Source organism: Myotis myotis, unplaced genomic scaffold (assembly GCF_014108235.1).
Source record: "Myotis myotis isolate mMyoMyo1 unplaced genomic scaffold, mMyoMyo1.p scaffold_m19_p_1, whole genome shotgun sequence".
Taxonomy (NCBI): domain Eukaryota; kingdom Metazoa; phylum Chordata; class Mammalia; order Chiroptera; family Vespertilionidae; genus Myotis; species Myotis myotis.
The window spans coordinates 7,549,741-7,568,794 of NW_023416313.1; the positions used below are offsets into that span (position 1 = coordinate 7,549,741).

The following is a 19,054-nucleotide window of genomic DNA, read 5'->3' on the forward strand; positions in this document are numbered from 1 at the left end:
GATCAGTTTGGACCAGAATCTATGCATCTCTGGTCAAAAGAATTTCAAGGTCACCAGAGACAAAACCTAAGAAACAAGATAGTCTGCGGGACAAAGATTAGGACTGACTTGGGAGAGAGAAAAATCTAAAAAACCTTGGAGACAAGATTAAAATGGTTTCCTTTCTCGCTCTTGTCTTTCATTTTTACCTTTCGACTATTCAGAAAAGAGCAGGCCCCTAAAACCACCAGGAAAGGGGATGGAGCATCAATCTGGCTTGACCAGGGTAGGAGGTATTTTGCATCTGAATATCTTTCCATTGCTTATTAGGTCATTATCTAGTAAGTGCCTTAACTTTGTTCCCCCCAACACTCTGCTCTCTTTGGCAGGCGGTCAGATATGTGCAGAAAACTCAACATATGATTGGATCTGGAGATCTTCCTGAAAATTTCCAATTGGACATTGATATTTCAGGGTTAATCTTTACCCATCATCCCTGTTTTAGCCGAGAGCATGTTTTGGCAGCCAAGCTGGCCCAGTTATATGACCAGTACCTTGCAAGACGCCAGAGAAACAAGGCACAATTTCTTACTGATAAGGTACACTCTTCCACACTTATTGTTGGAGGGGTGGGTTCTTCTGATGAGCCCAAGCAACAGAAACATGTCCAGCAGCAAGTGTCCATGTGGCTCCTCTTTCTAGGATGTATGGCATGTTGTTATACTGGAAACAAAAGGAAGGATATGATTACGTACTTGAACGTGTGCAAATTCAATGGCACACACTTGGCTAAAAGAGAAAGATTTGTGCGAACAGTGCAAGCGATCTCACCTACCAGGGGTGGGTATTAGATGAAAGATGCTTGGCTGTGTCTTGCTTATGTGACCTCAGATGCTGAGGCTGTTCAAGGCTAGAGAATCTCTCTGTCCTTAGAAACATTCTCATTTTACATATAATTTCCCATAACCTGGCACCTGAACACAAGTCAGTTGTTTCAACTGATGCTCAAAGACATGGCCATCCATTTCAGAATGGTTTCCAATGTAATCCCACCCTGTGTAATTTTCATGGATAATTATGACTATGGGGAATTTTAGTCTTCTACCCTGATATTAAAACATACTACCTCCAAAAAGAGATAACTCCATGGTACCTTCTCTTATAAATCTATTATTTTATGTTCTCTTCACATCACAAAAATATCAGTGTAAGACCAAGATCCAGAAGGACCCACTTTTAGCCTTGGAAAAACCTTGTGTCTGAGACACGCACATAAAAGCAGCATCTCTCATGAGCCTCTTGATTTTCTGGGCCACAGAGCAAGGACAGACATGCAGTGTTCTTTAGTATTCCTTTTTTTTTTTCAAGAATAGAAGAAGGAGTCCATCCCTTCGATAGCTCAGCTGGTAGAGCAGAGGACTGTGGTTGATTCCCAAGAATAGAAGAAACAGCTCTTTCTAAAAGTTCATTTTGGCAAAAGCCTGAAGACAGCTAGATGCTTGGACATCCATTTACATGATGGGTCCTTGGGTCATTTTATGGGTAGGTCCAGGCAAGTAGCCTGCAGTAGGGAGGACAATGTCTAACTCAAAACATGTATCCATGTCTTTTTAAGCTCCAAGCTTTAAGAAATGCTGTTCAGATGGGCCTTGATCCAGAAAAATCTCATAAGTCTGTTGATATAACCCCAAAAGCCATCAATGAGTATAAATCTGAAATTCGGTGAGTTAAAGTCTATAATTTAACTTCTTTTTTTCCCCAGTTTGCTGTGCAGTTGTTGAGAGCTCAGTTTTTTTCAGTTTTTCTGAATGCACTGAATACGTGTGAAATTAAGCCAAAAGAAGCAATGAGATATAGCCATCATTTTAACACCAAACTGGAAGCCCAATAAAGGGATGAAGATGTAGGATGTTGTGACTCGCACACTCTACTGGTGGAAACAAATACTGCTGCAGTCACCCCTTCAGGGAACAGCCTGGCCAGAGACAAGCAAAGTGAGGAAATACCCTTCAGCTAAGACCCAGAAATTCTGCTTCAGACGTGTTCCCTCCAAGGAGCCATGCACACATGCACCTGGAGGTGCCTGCAAGGATATCACAGCATCATTTACAAAGTCAGAAACTAGAAATGACCCCATAGCACTGAACATATCTGCTAGAGTCACATGAACTGTCTCTACCATGGTCAAAATGACTGAATTAGCTCTGCATGTATCGATATGGATAAAATAATGTTGAATTTAAAAATCCAGGTGTAAGAGGCTGCTTGCTATGTGATACCATTTACTAACCCTACAGAACACCTGACACAGTACTCATTTGTCCTAGGTACACACGTGTGGGACACATGGACAGAAAACACACATGCCAGCTAGTAAACGATAGAAGCAGGATTTACATCTGGGGAGTGAGGCCCACATTTGTGTCCTTAACCATAATGCCTTGCTGCTCCTCAAGAAGAATGCTTCTTATTCTAGTTCACTGCATTCTTGCTTTTCCACCACTTGCAGAGGGTCCAGAATCATGGCCACCCAACCACTAGTTGGCTGTCGTCTTCCTTTTCCACGGATACCAGTTGAATGATTAGAAAACCAGCCCTCTGTGCTTCTCTGTATCTTCTCCTGAGGCTTGACTAACACAAGGAAAACTCCAGGCTAAGGCCTGCCTTCTGGGGGGTCAAGCTATCTTAGGCCAAGCTCACATTGTATGTTACAGTCATTTATCTATGTGCCTATCTCCTGAGCTAAACTTTCTGACCACAGGGACACCTCCTATCTTCTAGACACTTCTGAATCCCCTGACATGTCACATGTACTTGCTCAAGGAAAAAATCCTGTCTAATTAATTAATTAATGGCATAATAGAGTGCATTTGGGTTCTGGATTAGGCTATTAGTCCTAGAAAGCTTAAAGTAGGGCACTAGGTAATTGGCAAACACTTTAAATAATGGAAATGAAAACAGAAGCATTTTTCAAGGATACCTCCTTCATATCAGGCCAAAATTATCGTTCCTCTAGATAGCACTGAAAACTCACCAAGGCACCCACTAACATCACTTCGTCTCCTAAAGGGAGCACTGTGATTTGTGCTAACACAGACTTGAAAATATTTGTTGATCACTGGGACAGCAATAAACCCCCCTATGTTAACAATACTTTAGTCCATGAGAACTGCATATATTTGGCTGTTTATTTTTATAGTGTCTATGGTGGTGATTTGTTGAAGGTACATTGTATTAATAATAATTTTAAAAGTTAATTTAGTTAAGTTGAAGTCAAATTCATCTAGCAAAAAAAAAGAGAAAATAACCTCTCAAAATATATCAACATCCTATTGTATTCAAATTTTCATTCATAGTTTTGGCTTTCTATATTATAGCTCTTAAATATGCAATCACTATAGCATTAGTAATTCTTTGTAATTTGCAAACACAGCTAAATAACTTTGTGTGTGTGTGTGTGTGTGTGTGTGTGTGTGTGTATTATATCTTGTAGGCAAACAAGAAAACTTCGTGATGCTGAACAAGAAACAGATCGAACATTGCTTAAGACCATCATAAAAGTCTGGAAAGAAATGAAGTCCCTGCGAGAGTTCCAGAGGTTTACAAACACGCCCTTGAAACTTGTTTTGAGAAAGTAGGCTTTTTTCAAAAATTGTTTTATTGGGTTATATCATAGAGAAAAATGTATAAAACATAGGTACAGTTTTAAAAATAATCACAAAAAATACTTACAAATGAATAACCATGTAACCACTCCCCAGGTTCAGAAATAGAACATAACCTGGCAGCCCCATGTTCCTAACCCCAACTCGACCCCCCTCGTCCCAGAAGTAATCATTTTCTGGACTTTTATGATCAGTGTTTCCTTGATTTTATTTATAGGTTTGCCATTAATGTATAATCCCTGGAAACATATAGTTTTTGACTTTTCCATAAATGAAAGTATTTTGTGTGTATTCTTTAGTGAATACACACTTGTTTCTTTTCTTTAATACTATGTGAGAACCATCTACCTTATGGCACATAGCTGCAGTTTCCTTGCTTTATAATTCTTCATTATATGAATATCACAGGATTTCTCCATTTTATTGTTGGTGGACATTGAGTTGATCCCATTTTTCAATTGTTATAAACAGCACTCCTGTGGACATGTCTTTTAGGGTTTGTGTGCTACACCTTCCAGAAATATACCTGGAAGTGAAATTGTTGAGTCTTAAGGGAGGCATTTTGCCAAGAATTTACATTTTCGTGCTGAATACAGACATTTTTGCAGAGTGACTGAGCTGATTTGTACTCTGACCAGTGTCCCCGTAGGTCCAGATCACCCATATCCATCTCGCCGGATGTTGCCCAACATGAACATTGTACTAATCTAATGATGGCCTGTTTTAATTTTTATTTCCCAGACATGAGTTGGCCACCTTGGTTTCCTCTTCTCTGAGGTGTCTGTTCAAGGCTTTTGTTGATTTTTGACCTGGATTGATTGTCCTTTTACCGTTTTCATAATTCGTAGGCGTTCGGCATACACCCGCTCACGAGACCTTTGTGGATGGTGCCTGTCGCAGTGGCCTCTCCCATCTGAACCTGTCTTTTTACTCTCTTTCTGCTGCTTTTTGGTGAATAGTTCTTAACTTTAAAAAGAATATTTTAGACTTTTCTTTTGTGATTGGTGCTTTTCATATCTGCTGAAGAAAACCTCTGAGTCATGTAGATAGTCCATGTGGTCTGTATATTGTCTCCTGCAGTCTTTACAGCTTTATCTTTCACATCAGTCTCCAACCCACTTGGAGCTGACCAGGGCCTGGTGTGGGAAGGTATGCTTTGATAGCACTTATGCTAAGGAGGCCTCATTCACTAGGCTTTGATCCATGAGCAAGAGCACAGTTAACAAGCAGAGCCTTGTTCTGTGTATTGATTCAAGAGTGTCTCTGCTGGTGTTGGTCCTCTCCGGATGGTTTCTTCTGAGTGAGTGTTGTGTCCGTATACCAACACGAAAGTGACAAGTGTGGGCAATGAGCTGGTGCTTGGCTTTGAAATCAGCCATGTTTTAGCCAAAGAGAGCTGTGGCTGGTGATTTTGGGGCGTTGTAATCATCAGAGGCGGAGACGACATCCTCCCAATGTAAACTGTGCTCTGTGAGGTCAGGGACCTTGTTGCCACTGGAACTCTGGTCCCCAACAGAGCACCTGCCACTGGGTGTGTGCTCATTGAATGTTAGTTCATGAAAAACAAATTCAAAGAGTTTCTCCCACAGAAACCATGGATGTTTCCCAGAAATTCCGGTGTTTCTACTTCTAAATTCTGTCTCCCAGGCTACCCTTCTAACCTCAATAGAGAATGTAAATATTTATAAGATTGTTTTCTCCTTCCTTCCTTCTTTCCTTCCTTCCTTCCTTCCTACTTCCTAAGTTTAGGATTGTGAGAGTCCACGGCCAGCATGGCTTTTGTGGGTTCAAAGACTTGGAGGGAGGGCTGACGCACAAATGATACACAAGATGGAATATTAATTTTTAATTACTGGGGGAACCAGAGGACAGCCTAACCATAGTGGTCAAGCTCTCTCCAGTTGCTCCATTCCCAACTGCTTTTATTAGCTAGAATACACAATTGCCTTTAGGAATGCAAACAGACATATCAATGGTAATGTTTAGCAAACAATAAGATTGTCAGGTCTTGGGGGAGTTTGCTTTAGGCCACTGAGTCAGCAGCAGGTAATAAAATGTAGATATTCACCTTGTGAATATCAAAAGGAGTCCTGGTCAGCCTTCTGCCAGACTCCTCACATTTATATCAATTACTGTTGATCTTGGTCACCAGCATAGGATAAACTGAATTTTATAGGAGATTTACCCTTCAGGTCACCTCTAGGTTGTCACTTTCATAAAACTTAGGCCCTGTTTTTCCCTAAGTGCTTCTTCCTAACTTCTTCTGGAATGCCCTTCGTTTACATTCGTGGTTCCTCAAGCCACCTTATGATATAGCATAATTTTTTTTCCTGCACAAGTTCCCCAATTTCCACCAGCTCATTTGTGTTTCTAAATAACAAGGAGGAAGTGAATGCTTCCTTATATATCAGAGATGGAACTAAATTTTTGAGCCAGACTTCCCCAATGTTTATAAATGTGAGGTGTCACTGCTTCCAAAGGGGTTTCTTAGGTAAAATCCTAGAAATCTGTAAATGTCTGTGCCTTGGGGGACTGCTAATTGCCTAAGCACCAGGCTACACATGTACATAGCAAACATTTGTCAGCTCTGGGCACCTGACTAAGTTTATCTAAAGGGATGAGGCGCTTTAAGAGGACAGATGGCATTGACCTGACCAGACCACATTAGGAGATAAGCACAGGTGATGAGTGGCAACAGCTCTAAGTGCTGGGTGGGACATGCTGGGTGGGACGCACTGGGTAGGCATGTTGGCCATCTCCCTCCTAAAGAGTCACACTGCCCACTAACAGATAAAGGGCCCTGCAAAGATGAGCAAGAGGCCGCTCCCATTTGTTGAACCTCAGGTTGACTTGGGCATTCGCAGAACTAGTGTTCTACAGAACATACCTTGGGAAGCACTGCCTTGGGTTGAGCCGAACTCCTGATGGAGTGTCCGCAGAATCTTCCAAGAAAAACTCAAATTGTCAATCCCAAGTCAAAAAGTGGCTTTAGCGACTGGGTAGCAACATGATGAAGTGAGTCGTCAGAGACTTGAAGGATTAATAAGATAACTATAGGGACCTTCTACCGCTACAGGTGGAGAGTTTACTGGCACCATGTCAGTATGCCATCTGGGTCACTTAGAGTGGCATTGTTGTTTAGCAGTAAATATTCCAGCTTCTCTACCACCAGCTGGTGTTCTTGGGCAAGTGACTTACCCTCTCTGTGCCTGTCTTCTCATGTATAAAACGTGATGATCAGTCTCTGCATCGCGGGAATGTGAGCTGACATGTGCAGGGCTTTTAGAGGAGTTCCTGCCACAAATCAAGCCTGGTGCAGGTGGTTGCTGTTATTATTACTCTATTACTTCATTTCAGGAAATAACCAAGGTACTATGAATTATTTTAAAGGGAAAAAGTGGACCAGAAAGCAGACGAAGAAGCATATGAAGCAGAAATTCAAGCTGAAATAAGCGAGTTGTTGGAAGAACACTCAGAAGAGTACGAGCAGAAGATGGAAGAATACAGAACCGAGTATCAGCAGTGGAAAGCCTGGAGGAAAGCCCAGGTTCGCACAGGAGCCTCAGCCTTGAACTGGGCTGATGTGGGGGAAGGGAAGGGTCTAGAGGGCACCCCATGAGACAGAAGGAGGGAAACTGCTGGCTCTGCTCTGTCTCTCTCCTTGCCCCCTCGCCAGAGAACTAAAGAATGAGTGAATGAACTGGCTAATGAATGCACTTGTTTAAAAAGCTGCAGTGCTAGCTGAAACCAGAGCCAGGGTTCTCCAACTGTGTGTTCTTGGGCAAGTTACTCTTGCTATCACTGTTAGCTCTGTTACCACTCTGTGGCTATCTGAGTGAACCAACAAGTCATAACAGTACTTGTTCATGTCTGTGTCAGGCATGTTGTATGCATCGTCCTGTTGAATGGAGGGCATTGATTCTCCTGGTTCTCCCTCAGAAAACTACATAACTTTGTACACATGATCTGCAAAATTGAATCCAAGGGCAATAAGTAATAGATGAGGGGGACCTGCAGTGCCAGTCCTGCTCACAGCCTTACTGTATATATATTTTTTTTATTTTATAGGAAAACATTGTTATTGTTATTTTAGCAGGTGATTTAAGGTATACTATTCCTTGTTTCTGAAATTCAAGTCTTATTACTCCGCTCATTGAGCCTAGCAAAAAATGTTACAGGTCTCATTGTCACCACTGTAATAAGATTACTGTGATGGAAGCGTAACCTGTGTCTCAAGTAGCCACATTTGTATATTTATTTTTATTGATTTAAGAGAGGGAGAGGGAGAGGGAGAGAGAGATAGAAACATCAATGATGAGAGAGAATCATTGATAGGCTGCCTCCTGCACACCCCACACCAGGGATCGAGCCTGAAACCCAGGCATATGCCCCCACTGGGAATGGAGCTATGACCTCTCAGTTCATAGGTCCCTGCTCAGCCACTGAGCCACGCCGGCCCGGCCACAGCCTCACTTTAATTTCAAGATGTGTCCTTGGCCTTGAGAATCTATATTAATAATCATATAAATAGCTAATGTTTTTTAAGCTCTTTCTAGGGGCCAGGCACTGTGATGAGTGCTTTACAGGCATTAATTACCCCATTTCATCAGCCCTGAAGGAGTTTCCCATGATTGTCCCCATTTTGAAGAAGAGAAAACCGAGGCATGGAGAGGCCAGGTAGCTTTGTAACCTGCCTGCGTGCGCACAGTTATCTGAGGGGTCGCTGGGTTTGCATCCAGGTCTGTCTGATTCTGAAGGCTGTGCTCTTCAATGAAATCCTAACATTTCCGTCTGACATAAGGTTGCCTCTCACCCAACAGAGGGCCAAGAAAAAGAAAAAGAAACAAGCAGCCGAAGAACACCCTGATGAGGAGGTGGAGGAGCCATCTCCTGGGGAGGGTCCCGTGAAACCCATCCCCCCGGAGCCCACCCGGCAGGCAGTGCTAGAGCAGCAGGTGCGGGAGAGAGCAGCCCGGAGCAGGAGGAGGCCCGGGGAGCCCACGCTGGTCCCAGACCTGAGCCTGGCCGGGAGTGTGACACCCAACGACCAGTGTCCCAGGTGAGATTGACAGGTGATGCACAGACATACCCACGCACATGCACACACATACACCCGCTGTGGAATGTGCAGCTCCTGTACACCCCCTGACCAACACCATGCAGTCAGGAGAATCATTAACTTTCTACAGACATATATTTGATTGAACCACATAAAATTGCCGATATTTGTCCATAATTTGGTGACTCCCTGTGGTTCACCTCCCGAGTTAATGCATCCCCGCTGGCTTCCCTTTTGTTTGGGGTTCTCCCCGGCGTGGCTTTTGACCTGGAGCCTTTACCTGTAACTTCACTATGTGTTTTCTGTCCACCGGTAGCACCCCTCTCCTGGGCACAGACACCCAGGTCTCCCCTCAGCCCTTGATTTCAGCTGCTCCAGAGGCCAGCTTCGCCTTCTGCTGGTCTTGCAGAGCCTCCCAAGGGAGTTGTGGATACTAAGTCAGCCATCTGAAGCCTACCCTTTCCTTAACAAGCTTGAGTTGCCATTGACTTAACCAACAATCGGAGTTTTGGGTGGACATCTTTGCACATATACATAGTAAAATTAACGGCCACTCTTGTTGCTTTTGATTTTTTTTTAACTTCCTGGCTTTAAGAATAATATACTTCTAAAGAATACATTTTGGGGGGATTCAAATGACCTTTAAAAATAAGGGACGTTTCTCAATTCCCTGCAGGCAGTGAGCCGTCACTCACTCTTGGAAAGTGTTAAGAAACAAAGCAAACTAAGCAAAAGAAACAAGCAAACAAAACCAGCTTGAATCTCAGAGAAGCCAACGTGGCCTAAGCGCTACGATATGCTGTTATATTTTTAGGATAAAATGTCCCCCCAAATATAAATCACTACTGCCCTTATGGTTTGGCTTCTCTCCATTTAAGAGTTGATGTTTCTGTTTGCTTAAAGCTTTGGGACACAAATGTAAGGCTTGTTTGAAAAACTTTAAGGAAACTGTTGTACAGCGATGTTTGGACCCTGTTCTTAAATCCCAATGGGCTTTCCGGCCTCCTCCTCCCTATCACAATCACAATGCTTTATTATAGAAGCTCAGCGAGACCTGGAGTCCTTTGCGTTCAGTGAGGGCTAACGTGACTGGCAGCACCGCCTCAGCATATCTTGTCCTGTTCGGTGTCCATCCGCCAAGCACTCCCATTATCCTCAGTCCACGAACACCAGCCTCACCTGCCAACGTCTCCCTTTGCAGGGCGGAGGTCTTACGAAGGGAAGATGTCAAGAGGCGCTCGGTGTATTTAAAGGTGATCTTCAACGGCAAGGAGGTGTCCAGGACCGAAGGGCGGCCACTCGGGGCAGACTTCCGAGTTCACTTTGGACAGATTTTCAGTTTGCAAATAGTCAACTGGCCGGAGAGTTTAACGCTGCAGGTACGCATTGCAATGATAGTCACCGTCCTAGGAATATCTTGGTCATTGCAGGAGCAGGGCGGTTGGAAGTCACCCATTGGCTATGGCAGCCTCCTGGTAGGTTCTCAAGGGTCAGCCTCCTCCTGGACACGTCTGTGCGTAAGGTTTGGCAGAAGGAGGAGTGTTACCCCAAGTCACCTCCTCAGAATGTGTACAGAGTAATGCTGGCCACAGTGCTCAAGGGTGTGCCTCGAGAAAAGGGAGGCGTTGAGGGAGGGTGGAGGTGGGGAGAACCTCTGGCTCATTCATCAGAGGAGTGCCTCAGTCTCCCCTTCTACCAGGACCCTGGCATAATGTACCAGAGAAATCAATTATGCTATAGTCACAGGTGGTTAGGAGGGGAGTTGGTAGAGGAGTTACAGGTGTTAGGACCCCCACAGCCCCCCCCCCAAAAAAAAATAAATCTCCAACTAATTTAAATCCCACCATTAGCAATATGTTTCTTTCTGTTTGTTTTAGTTTCCTAGGGCTCCCATACTAAGCAATGCAGATGTGGTGGCTTAGAACGGCAGATGTCTAGTCTCTCAATCCTGGAAGCCCTGAAGTCTGACACCCAGGGTCAGCAAGGCCACGCTCCCTCCAGGAGCTCTGAAGGGGGGGTCCTTCCTGGCCCCTTCCAGCTTCTGGTGGCTCTGGGAGTTCCTTGGCTTATGATGGCCTAACTCTGGTCTCAGCCTCCGTCTTCACATGACCTTCTCTGTAGCTTTATGTGTCCTTTTGTCTCTTACAGCGATACTTGTGTTGGACTTAGGGTGCACCCTGATCTCAGCTGCATTTTTTAAAATATATTTTTATTGATTTCAGAGAGAAAGGGAGAGGAAGAGAGAGATAGAAACATCAATGATGAAAGAGAACCATTGATTGGCTGCCTCCTGCACAACCCACAATGGGGATGGAGCCCACAATTGGGGCATATGCCCTGACCAGGAATCGAACCATGACCTCCTGGTTCATAGGTTGATGCTCAACCACTGAGCCATGCCAGCTGGGCTCAGCTGTATTTTTAATTTTTTGAGGAATTGCCATACTGCTTTCCATAGAGGCTGTACTAATTTACATTCCCAGCAACAGTGCACGAGGGTTCCCTTTTCTCCACATGCCCATCATCACTTACTTGTCGATTTATTGAGGACGGCCATTCTGATAGGTGTGAGGTGATATTTCATTGTGGTTTTTACTTGCAGTTCTCTGATGATTAGTGGCGTGGAGCATCTTTTCATGTCTGTTGGCCGTCTGTATGTCCTCTTTGAAAACACTGTCTACCCAGGCCCATTTTTTAATTGGATTGTTTGGGGGGGGGGGGTTAATGTTAAATTGTATGAATTTCTTACATATTTTGGATATCAACCCCTTAAAAGATATAACATTTGTGAATATCGTCCCATGCAGCAGGTGACCTATTGCCGCTTTTATGTGGCTGTTTCTCTTCCTCGATTTCAGGTCTATGAAACAGTGGGGCACAGTGGCACCACCTTGCTAGCAGAAGTGTTCCTGCCTATTCCTGAAACCACCGTTGTCACCGGGAGGGCTCCCATCGAAGAAGTGGAGTTCAGCAGTAGCCAGCATGTGGCCCTGGACCACGAGGGAGTTGGAAGTGGTATGGACAGTGGATTATCCTCAGGGGCTCACAGTCCTACTGTCAGATGTGAACGTATCTTTCTTTTATTTTTCATTTCCCGGTCAACCCAATAACTCTAAAATTGTTATCAAAAATTCAAATTGAAACAATAATTACATACAACTTTTTGCAAAGTTGTTTTTGATATGCTCCTGGTGACCAGTAAATTCACAGAGCTCTGCAAGTATAAAGCAGTTTGGCAGTGGGAATTAAGGGTGGTTAGAATGCCTTTGATACCTTAATTCTACTTCTAGAAATCTTTTCAAAGAAAATAATTTGAAATGAGGACAAAGTTTTGTGCATTAAAAAAAAATGTACATTGTGGTATTATTTTAAAGCTGTGAAGTTTGAAATAACTTGCATGCCTATAATAGAGAGATTATTAATTAATATTCTGTCTCATCTTTTCCTGCACTTCTGGTTAGATAAATGATGGACCAATTCACTCTTTCCACTATGTTTCTTACCCTTGATATTTTTTTTTTCTTTCACTGGTGCAGTCTGTGTAATTTCTTTATATCTGTCTTCTGACTGATGAATTCACACTTTAGCTGTGCCTAATCAATGCAACTCATTGCATTTCTCATTTCAATTTTTGTAGTATTTTTTCACCTCCAGATATTCTATCTAGTTTTTTTTCCAATAAGTCTGGTTATGTGTGATAATTTTTTGTCCTTTTTTTAAGACTCAGTCATTTTTTTATTCATTAATTGCTTTATTTTTTAAACATATTAAAATATTTTTAATATTCTATATCTATCAATTCTAATTGTTGGTCTCATTCTGTTGCCATTTGTTAAAGGTGTTTGTTTTTTTAAATATATTTTTATTAATTTCAGAGAGGGAGAGAGAAACATCAGTGATGAGAGAGAATCATTGATTGGCTGCCTCCTGCACGCCCCCCACTGGGGATCTAGCCTGCAACCCAGGAATGTGCCCCTGACCGGAATCGAACCTGGGACCCTTCAGTCCACAGGCCGACACTCCATCCACTAAGCCAAAGCAGCTAGGGCTCAAGGTGTTTTTTTATTGTGAGGTCACAGCTGGAGATCTGCAAGAACTCCAAGGCCCAAACTCACTCACTGTCTAAAAGCCTGAAGATGGAGGTTTTAGTCCTGGCTCTGATACTGAGAAGCCCTGTGACCCTAGCAGTCACATAACCTCTTTGAATATCATCTTTCTCGTTCATAAAATAGATCTAATACTACCCCCTTTATAGGCTTGATCTTCTTTTGAAGATCAAGATAGGATGTTTCATATGTAGCAGAAGTCTTGGAAAAACACAGAGACGCCTTTAGAGTTTCGTGTTAATAACATCAATTGGAAATCCCGCATGCGAAGTTGCTCTATTTAGTGCTTGAAAATCTTTTCTTCCTCTGGTTGATTGAACTTACTGCCTAGACACTTCTTACCATTCATTTCCATTCAATGGGGGCCAAATCAGGGAGGCCTTACTGGGACCACAGGGCTTAGTAAGAGCGAACGTTTGCTGAGTGGTCACCGTTTCCCAGGCACTAGCGCTTTGCCAGGGTGACCTCACTTAATCCGCTATTCTTCACCCCCCGCCTCTTACACTACCACCTCAGGCTTCTTACACTTGGTCCTTCTGCCAAGAAATGCTCTTTCCCAAGATTTCTACGTCTCACCAACTCAGCTTCTTCAGGCCTTTACTCCAAAGTCGCTTCTCCTGGAGCCTCCCCTGGCCAACCATCTGAAGCTCACCCCTGCCCATCCCCAAACACATACTTTCTCTATACCTTCCCTAATATATGCTTCACTTTTGCACTTATCACTCTGTAACATACTGTGCATTGCATTTAACTTATTGCCCGTCTTTCCTACTCAATTATAAACGGCCTGATATCAGGAATCCTCATCAGTTTGGTTTCTTTACTGTTATCTTCAGTGCCTAGAGTAGCGCCTGGCCCGAGGTAGGAGCTCAAATAAGTGTCTTCAGAGAGAATGAGTAAATGAATGTCTTCGGAATAACCCTTGGGAGGAGATGCCGTTCCTGTTCTTATTTTAGACATGAAGAGGTTAAGTCATCTGTCTACGGTCACACAGCTGCTGAGTGTCAGAACCAGAATGTGCACACAGATGGCCCCACTGCGGGTGCATCATTCATTACAACGTCTGCACTCTGTTGTCAGAGACACAGCCACATGGTGATTCTGAGCATCGTCGCCTGTCACCTGAAGAAGTTCAGTGATATTGAATTACGTGTTCCACCCCCACCGCCCTCACCCTCTCCTTTCACTGTCTACTGCCTGCTTTCTCACCAGGACTGGGCTCGCGCCCTCGTTCTAAACAACATCTTGTCTGATGTGGTGTTTCTGTAGGCGTGCCCTTGTCATTTGAAGCTGACGGCAGTAATCAGCTGATCCTGATGACCTCGGGGAAAGTGTCCCACAGTGTGGCCTGGGCGGTTGGAGAGAATGGGACACCTTTAATCCCTCCACTGTCACAGCAGAACACTGGATTCAGGAGGTAACGTGTGGCTGGTTTATCCATCCGTCTGTCACTGGACATCTAGATTGTTTCCATACTTAGCCTGATATGCAAAGTGTCCCCTTAGGAGTTCAAACAACCGGGAGTTCGATTGTTCACTATGATGTGTGCTGAACACCAGGGGCCAGTGCAGAACGAAGGAATACCCCAGCTGGCAGCCGGCAGTGGGGGAAGGGAGACCCCAGCCAGTGGCTGGCAGCTGCTAGGGACCCTACCAGTGCACTAATTTCATGCACTGGGCCTCTAGTTATAAATAATACTGCAGTGACAATGAGGGGGCGCGAAGGGGGTGCAGGTACTTCTTAGGGAGAGTGATTTCATTTTCTTCAGCTATATACCCAGAAGTGGGATTGCTGGATCACATGGTAGTTCTACTTTTAATTTCCTGAGGATTTTCCACAGTATTTCCCACGATGGCTGCACCAGTTTACATTCCTATCAATGTTTCTTCCCTTATTGATAACGGTCATCCTAATAGATGTGAGGTGATATCCTACTGTGGTTTTGATTTGCATCTGCCTGATAGTTAGTGATGGTGAGCACTCTTTCATGTACCTGCCAGCCATTTGAATATCTTCTTTGGAAAAAAAATATCTATTTAGTTCCTTTGTCCATTCTTTTATTATCTGGGTTTTTTTTACTAGTGAGTTGTATGAGTTTCTTATATATTTTGGATACTAACCCCTTATCAGGTGTGTGGTTTGCAAATATTTCCTCCCACCATTCATACTTATTTACTGCCTTATAACATATTTAATGACAGTCTTCAAGTAAAGAAAAGTGGCAGCAGTCTGTCCTAATTATCAGACTTCCTGTGGTGCAGAATAGCAGCGTCCTAAGCCATGCGTCCTGGGATTTGGTGGTCCTGATGCAAACTGCTCTGTGGTCAAGTTAAGTCCACCTCATGGAATGAACTTTTTTTCCAGCGCTTTGAAAAGAGCGGATGCCATCTCATCCATTGGCACCTCAGGACTGACGGACATAAAAAAGTTGGCCAAGTGGGCAGCAGAGTCCAAGCTGGATCCGAATGACCCCAACAACGCCCCTCTGATGCAGCTGATCTCGGTAAAGTGGCAGGAGAGCCGTGCACCACGCTGTGTCTGGATTTGATGTGAGAGGAATAGAAAGGGCTTGGCCCTTCTCACACACTGGCTCTCATACCGTGTTCTCTGCGGTGGTGCTTAAGAGCGTAAATGCTGAGAGAACGGCAAGTTTAAATTCCAGCTCTGGCCTGGCTGGTGTAGCTCAGTGGTTGAGCGTTAACCTGTGAAGGAGGAGGTCACGGTTCGATTCCAGGTCAGGGCACATGCCCAGTTTGCGGTCTCAGTCCCCAGGAGGGAGTGTGCAGGAAGCAGTCAATCCATGATTCTCTCTCATCATTGATGTTTCTCTCTCTCTCCCTCTCCTTTCCTCTCTGAAATCAATAAAATTTATTAAAAAATAAATAAATTCCAGCTCTGCACCCACTTGGCTATGCGATCCAGGCCACACCCATGTGTCTGAGCCCTGAGATGCCCTCACGGTGCTATGCTGTCGGGATCAATCAGCTGCCAGGTATCCATACTTTGCTAGGCACACAGTGGGTGTGCAGTAAATATTAGCTGCTACTTGATACTCCGACCTCAAACCTCTGTAAAACCCCTAAAGAAAGTTTTGATTTCCCTCTTAGTTCCTTGCTCAAGGTCACACAGCTAGTGAGGAATCAGATCCAAGTTCATCTGGTTTCAGAGCTCGTGCCCTTCCCATCCCACCTTGATGGACTGATGGGCCATTTTAAGAAGCAGTGGTTTTGTTTGTATTCTTGCGTTAAGATTAATTTGATTATTATTTAGGTTTCATTTTAAGTATTTATGGGATAAACTGCTTGTATCTATCATAACATTCAGAATTCTTCTTCAGTGAATTTATAAATAAAATGGGTCATTAGTCAGTAAATGATTTTTCTTGGTATCAGATATAAATGTTTTTACTTGCAAGATCATAATTCTCACAAAAACATCATAAGTGAGTAGATGATCCAGAAAGTGACAATAGCAACACATCCTATGATCATGTTTACGAGTATAAGTGGATCAGTAGGGTAACTATAACTAAGATGAAAATTTTCATTTCTCTCCTGATATTTCTAAGTCCCAAAGCAAGCTTGTGACTTTTGTCTTTATAAACTCTCCTTGCAACATGATACTTTTAGTGTGGATATGAGAAGTGTTAGAAAGAACAGATCATATTACCTAAAGCAGTGATGGCGAACCTTTTGAGCTCGGTGGGTCAGCATTTTGAAAAACCCTAACTTAACTCTGGTGCCGTGTCACATATAGAAATTTTTTGATATTTGCAACCATAGTAAAACAAAGATTTATATTTTTGATATTTATTTTATATATTTAAATGCCATTTAACAAAGAAAAATCAATGAAAAAATGAGTTCGCGTGTCACCTCTGACACGGGTGTCATAGGTTCGCCATCACTGACCTAAAGAGTAGTCTATTCCATGTAAACTTTTCAAATCACGACTTGATTACAATCTTTAAATCAGAAGTAACATAAGACACCTGTCACCTTCATTTTCCCTTTATCACTATTTGCCTTCAGAAGCACAAACACAGGGATGCCTTCCTGACTGGTCTCTTCAAGAACCAGTATTTGCACGGCAGGGTCACCTCCCATCACAAAGCCCAGCACACCCTGCGCCTGGCTCTCCTTCTGCCCCAGAGGGGGTCACAGCTGGCAAAGGCCCCCAGCAGAGGGCTCGGGACACCTGGGCAGCATCAGCCCACGCCTGCTCAGCCTGCAGAGGTACTGAAGCCAGCTTTCTGTGCCACTGTCCAGACACATGGGAGGTCCGCGCCCAGATCCCTCCCTGATTCACTCCCTGCAATGATCAAGGTTCAGGGACAGGAGGGCCTGGCCCTGGAGCTAAGCGAAGGTGATCGACTGACTCTGTGCTTGTATCTACATATGGGCATAAGACTAGTAAAAAGTTGGAAAATAAATTTAAAGCATGAGGAGGCTAAAGGGGGTCAAATATATGGTGATGCAGGAAGACTACACAGTGCAGTATAGTACAAATAATGAATTATAGAATTGTACACTTGAAACCTACACAATGATATTAACCAATGTCACCCCCATAAATTTAACTAAAAATATGTAGATATTTAAAACACATATATATGATTTTAGATACACTATGCATATGAGTAACCTTATTTGCAGTTGGCACTTAGTAATACAATTATTTAAAATCTCTCATGTTCAGTCTGTATATTTTCATAACACCTATTAGGGGAATGTACATACCAAAAATTAACCTTATAATTTCTATTTCTTTGGGAAAGTATTTGTGGTATTTTTTATAGCTACTAAGTGATTTAATAGCATCTTCCTTATTACCATCACATTGTTTTAATATATATTTTTTATTGAATTCAGAGAGGAAGGGAGAGGGAGAGACAGAAACATCAGTGATGAGAGAGAATCATTGATGGGCTTCCTCCCGCATGCCCCCCACTGGGGACCGAGCCCACAACCCAGGCATGTGCCCTTGAATGGAATCGAACCCGGGACCCTCCAGTCCGCAGGCCGACGCTCTATCCACGGAGCCACACCAGCCAGGGCTGCCATCACATTTTAATGTGCTTTGTCTTTAAGTGAAAGGCAGGACATATCCAGTCTCGCTGTCTACGTAAACCAGTTAAGCTTCCATTCCCAAACGCTCAGTGCCGGCTTTCCTTGGCTGAAACTCGACCGTTGTCTGGAATTTTGCATTCTCTGTTCTTCACAGGTTGCTACCAGTGGCGAATCCTACGTCCCCGATTTCTTTCGCCTGGAACAGCTGCAGCGGGAATTTAACTTCGTTTCAGATGAGGAACTGGATAGAGCCAAACGATTCAGGCTCCTGTGTCTCAGAAGCCAAGAGGTGCCAGAGTTCCGAAATTATAAGCCAATCCCAGCATATGACCGAGAAATCATGGAAAAGGTATTCCAGGTAAGAAATGGCTGTAATAAAATATTGCTGTGCTACTTGGTAAACCTTTCTCCATGAATCTTGCTGTTAATATGTTCTCAGTAGCAATGCCGGTTTCTCTTTTGCAGCACTTTATATAATCTTTCCATTATCTCTCTTGAATCCAATGTTTAAATTAACTCTTCTCTCAATACAGTGAATGACATAAACTAAGAAAAATTAGAATTGTAGGGTTGAGAAATATCTTACATGTTAATGTGGCAAATTATCTTGCCTTAGTCAGGAGTTCAAAGCCATTGTAATCCAACCGGTTAAGCACAAGGCCCAGTGGTGAGCACTGTGGGGAAACAGGTAGTTAGGATTAGAGCAGCCTTGGGGTGGGAGGGCCACAAAGGAAGTGGGAAGCAGGGCTGGCATCCTAGGCAAGGGTGGCAGGATGCACAGGGTGCGGGGGTTAGCAGAAGCCATCTGAGAGCCATGGGGGCGGGACCTTTGAGGGCTCACAGGTTGTAATCCTGTGTAAGTGGGGCAGGCCTGTATAGATGGGGCAGGCCAATGAATCCAGACAGGGGAGGTTGTATTTGATGAGGTAAATGGAGAGCCATTAGAAACTGGTACCAGTAGGACTTTTCATGCAGAAGCCGTTCTGGGAGAATATTTTCAGTTATTTGGTTCTTGTCTGCAGTGTCTGGACTTGTAATTGTGATAAAAACCCAACTTGAACCTGGCCAGCTCAGTGGTTGAGCATTGACCTCTGAACCTGGAGGTCACGGTTTGATTCCTGGTCAGGGCACAGTGTGGGGCATGCAGGAGGCAGCCAATCCATGATTCTCTCTCTT

At 43.6% G+C, this 19,054-nt stretch overlaps 1 protein-coding gene and 1 non-coding gene across 13 annotated transcripts in view; one reads left to right on the forward strand and one right to left on the reverse strand.

Annotated features, from left to right (window-relative positions):
- The window catches only part of CC2D2A (coiled-coil and C2 domain containing 2A), a 69,316-nt gene that overhangs the window by 17,234 nt on the left and 33,028 nt on the right, over positions 1-19,054 (forward strand). For 11 of the 12 annotated variants that reach the window (XM_036329134.1, XM_036329133.1, XM_036329139.1 and 8 more), the window contains 10 exons: positions 369-578; positions 1,595-1,701; positions 3,473-3,613; positions 7,035-7,191; positions 8,465-8,703; positions 9,905-10,082; positions 11,562-11,718; positions 14,079-14,226; positions 15,174-15,312; positions 18,033-18,236. In XM_036329134.1, the coding sequence (XP_036185027.1) occupies positions 369-578; positions 1,595-1,701; positions 3,473-3,613; positions 7,035-7,191; positions 8,465-8,703; positions 9,905-10,082; positions 11,562-11,718; positions 14,079-14,226; positions 15,174-15,312; positions 18,033-18,236 (1,680 nt within the window). The remainder of the gene's footprint in view (positions 1-368; positions 579-1,594; positions 1,702-3,472; positions 3,614-7,034; positions 7,192-8,464; positions 8,704-9,904; positions 10,083-11,561; positions 11,719-14,078; positions 14,227-15,173; positions 15,313-18,032; positions 18,237-19,054) is intronic. The other variant, XM_036329146.1, reaches the window with a different exon arrangement.
- On the reverse strand, positions 7,812-7,966 carry LOC118661918. The gene has a single exon (XR_004969530.1). It is a non-coding gene; the product is annotated as a small nucleolar RNA SNORA1 (small nucleolar RNA).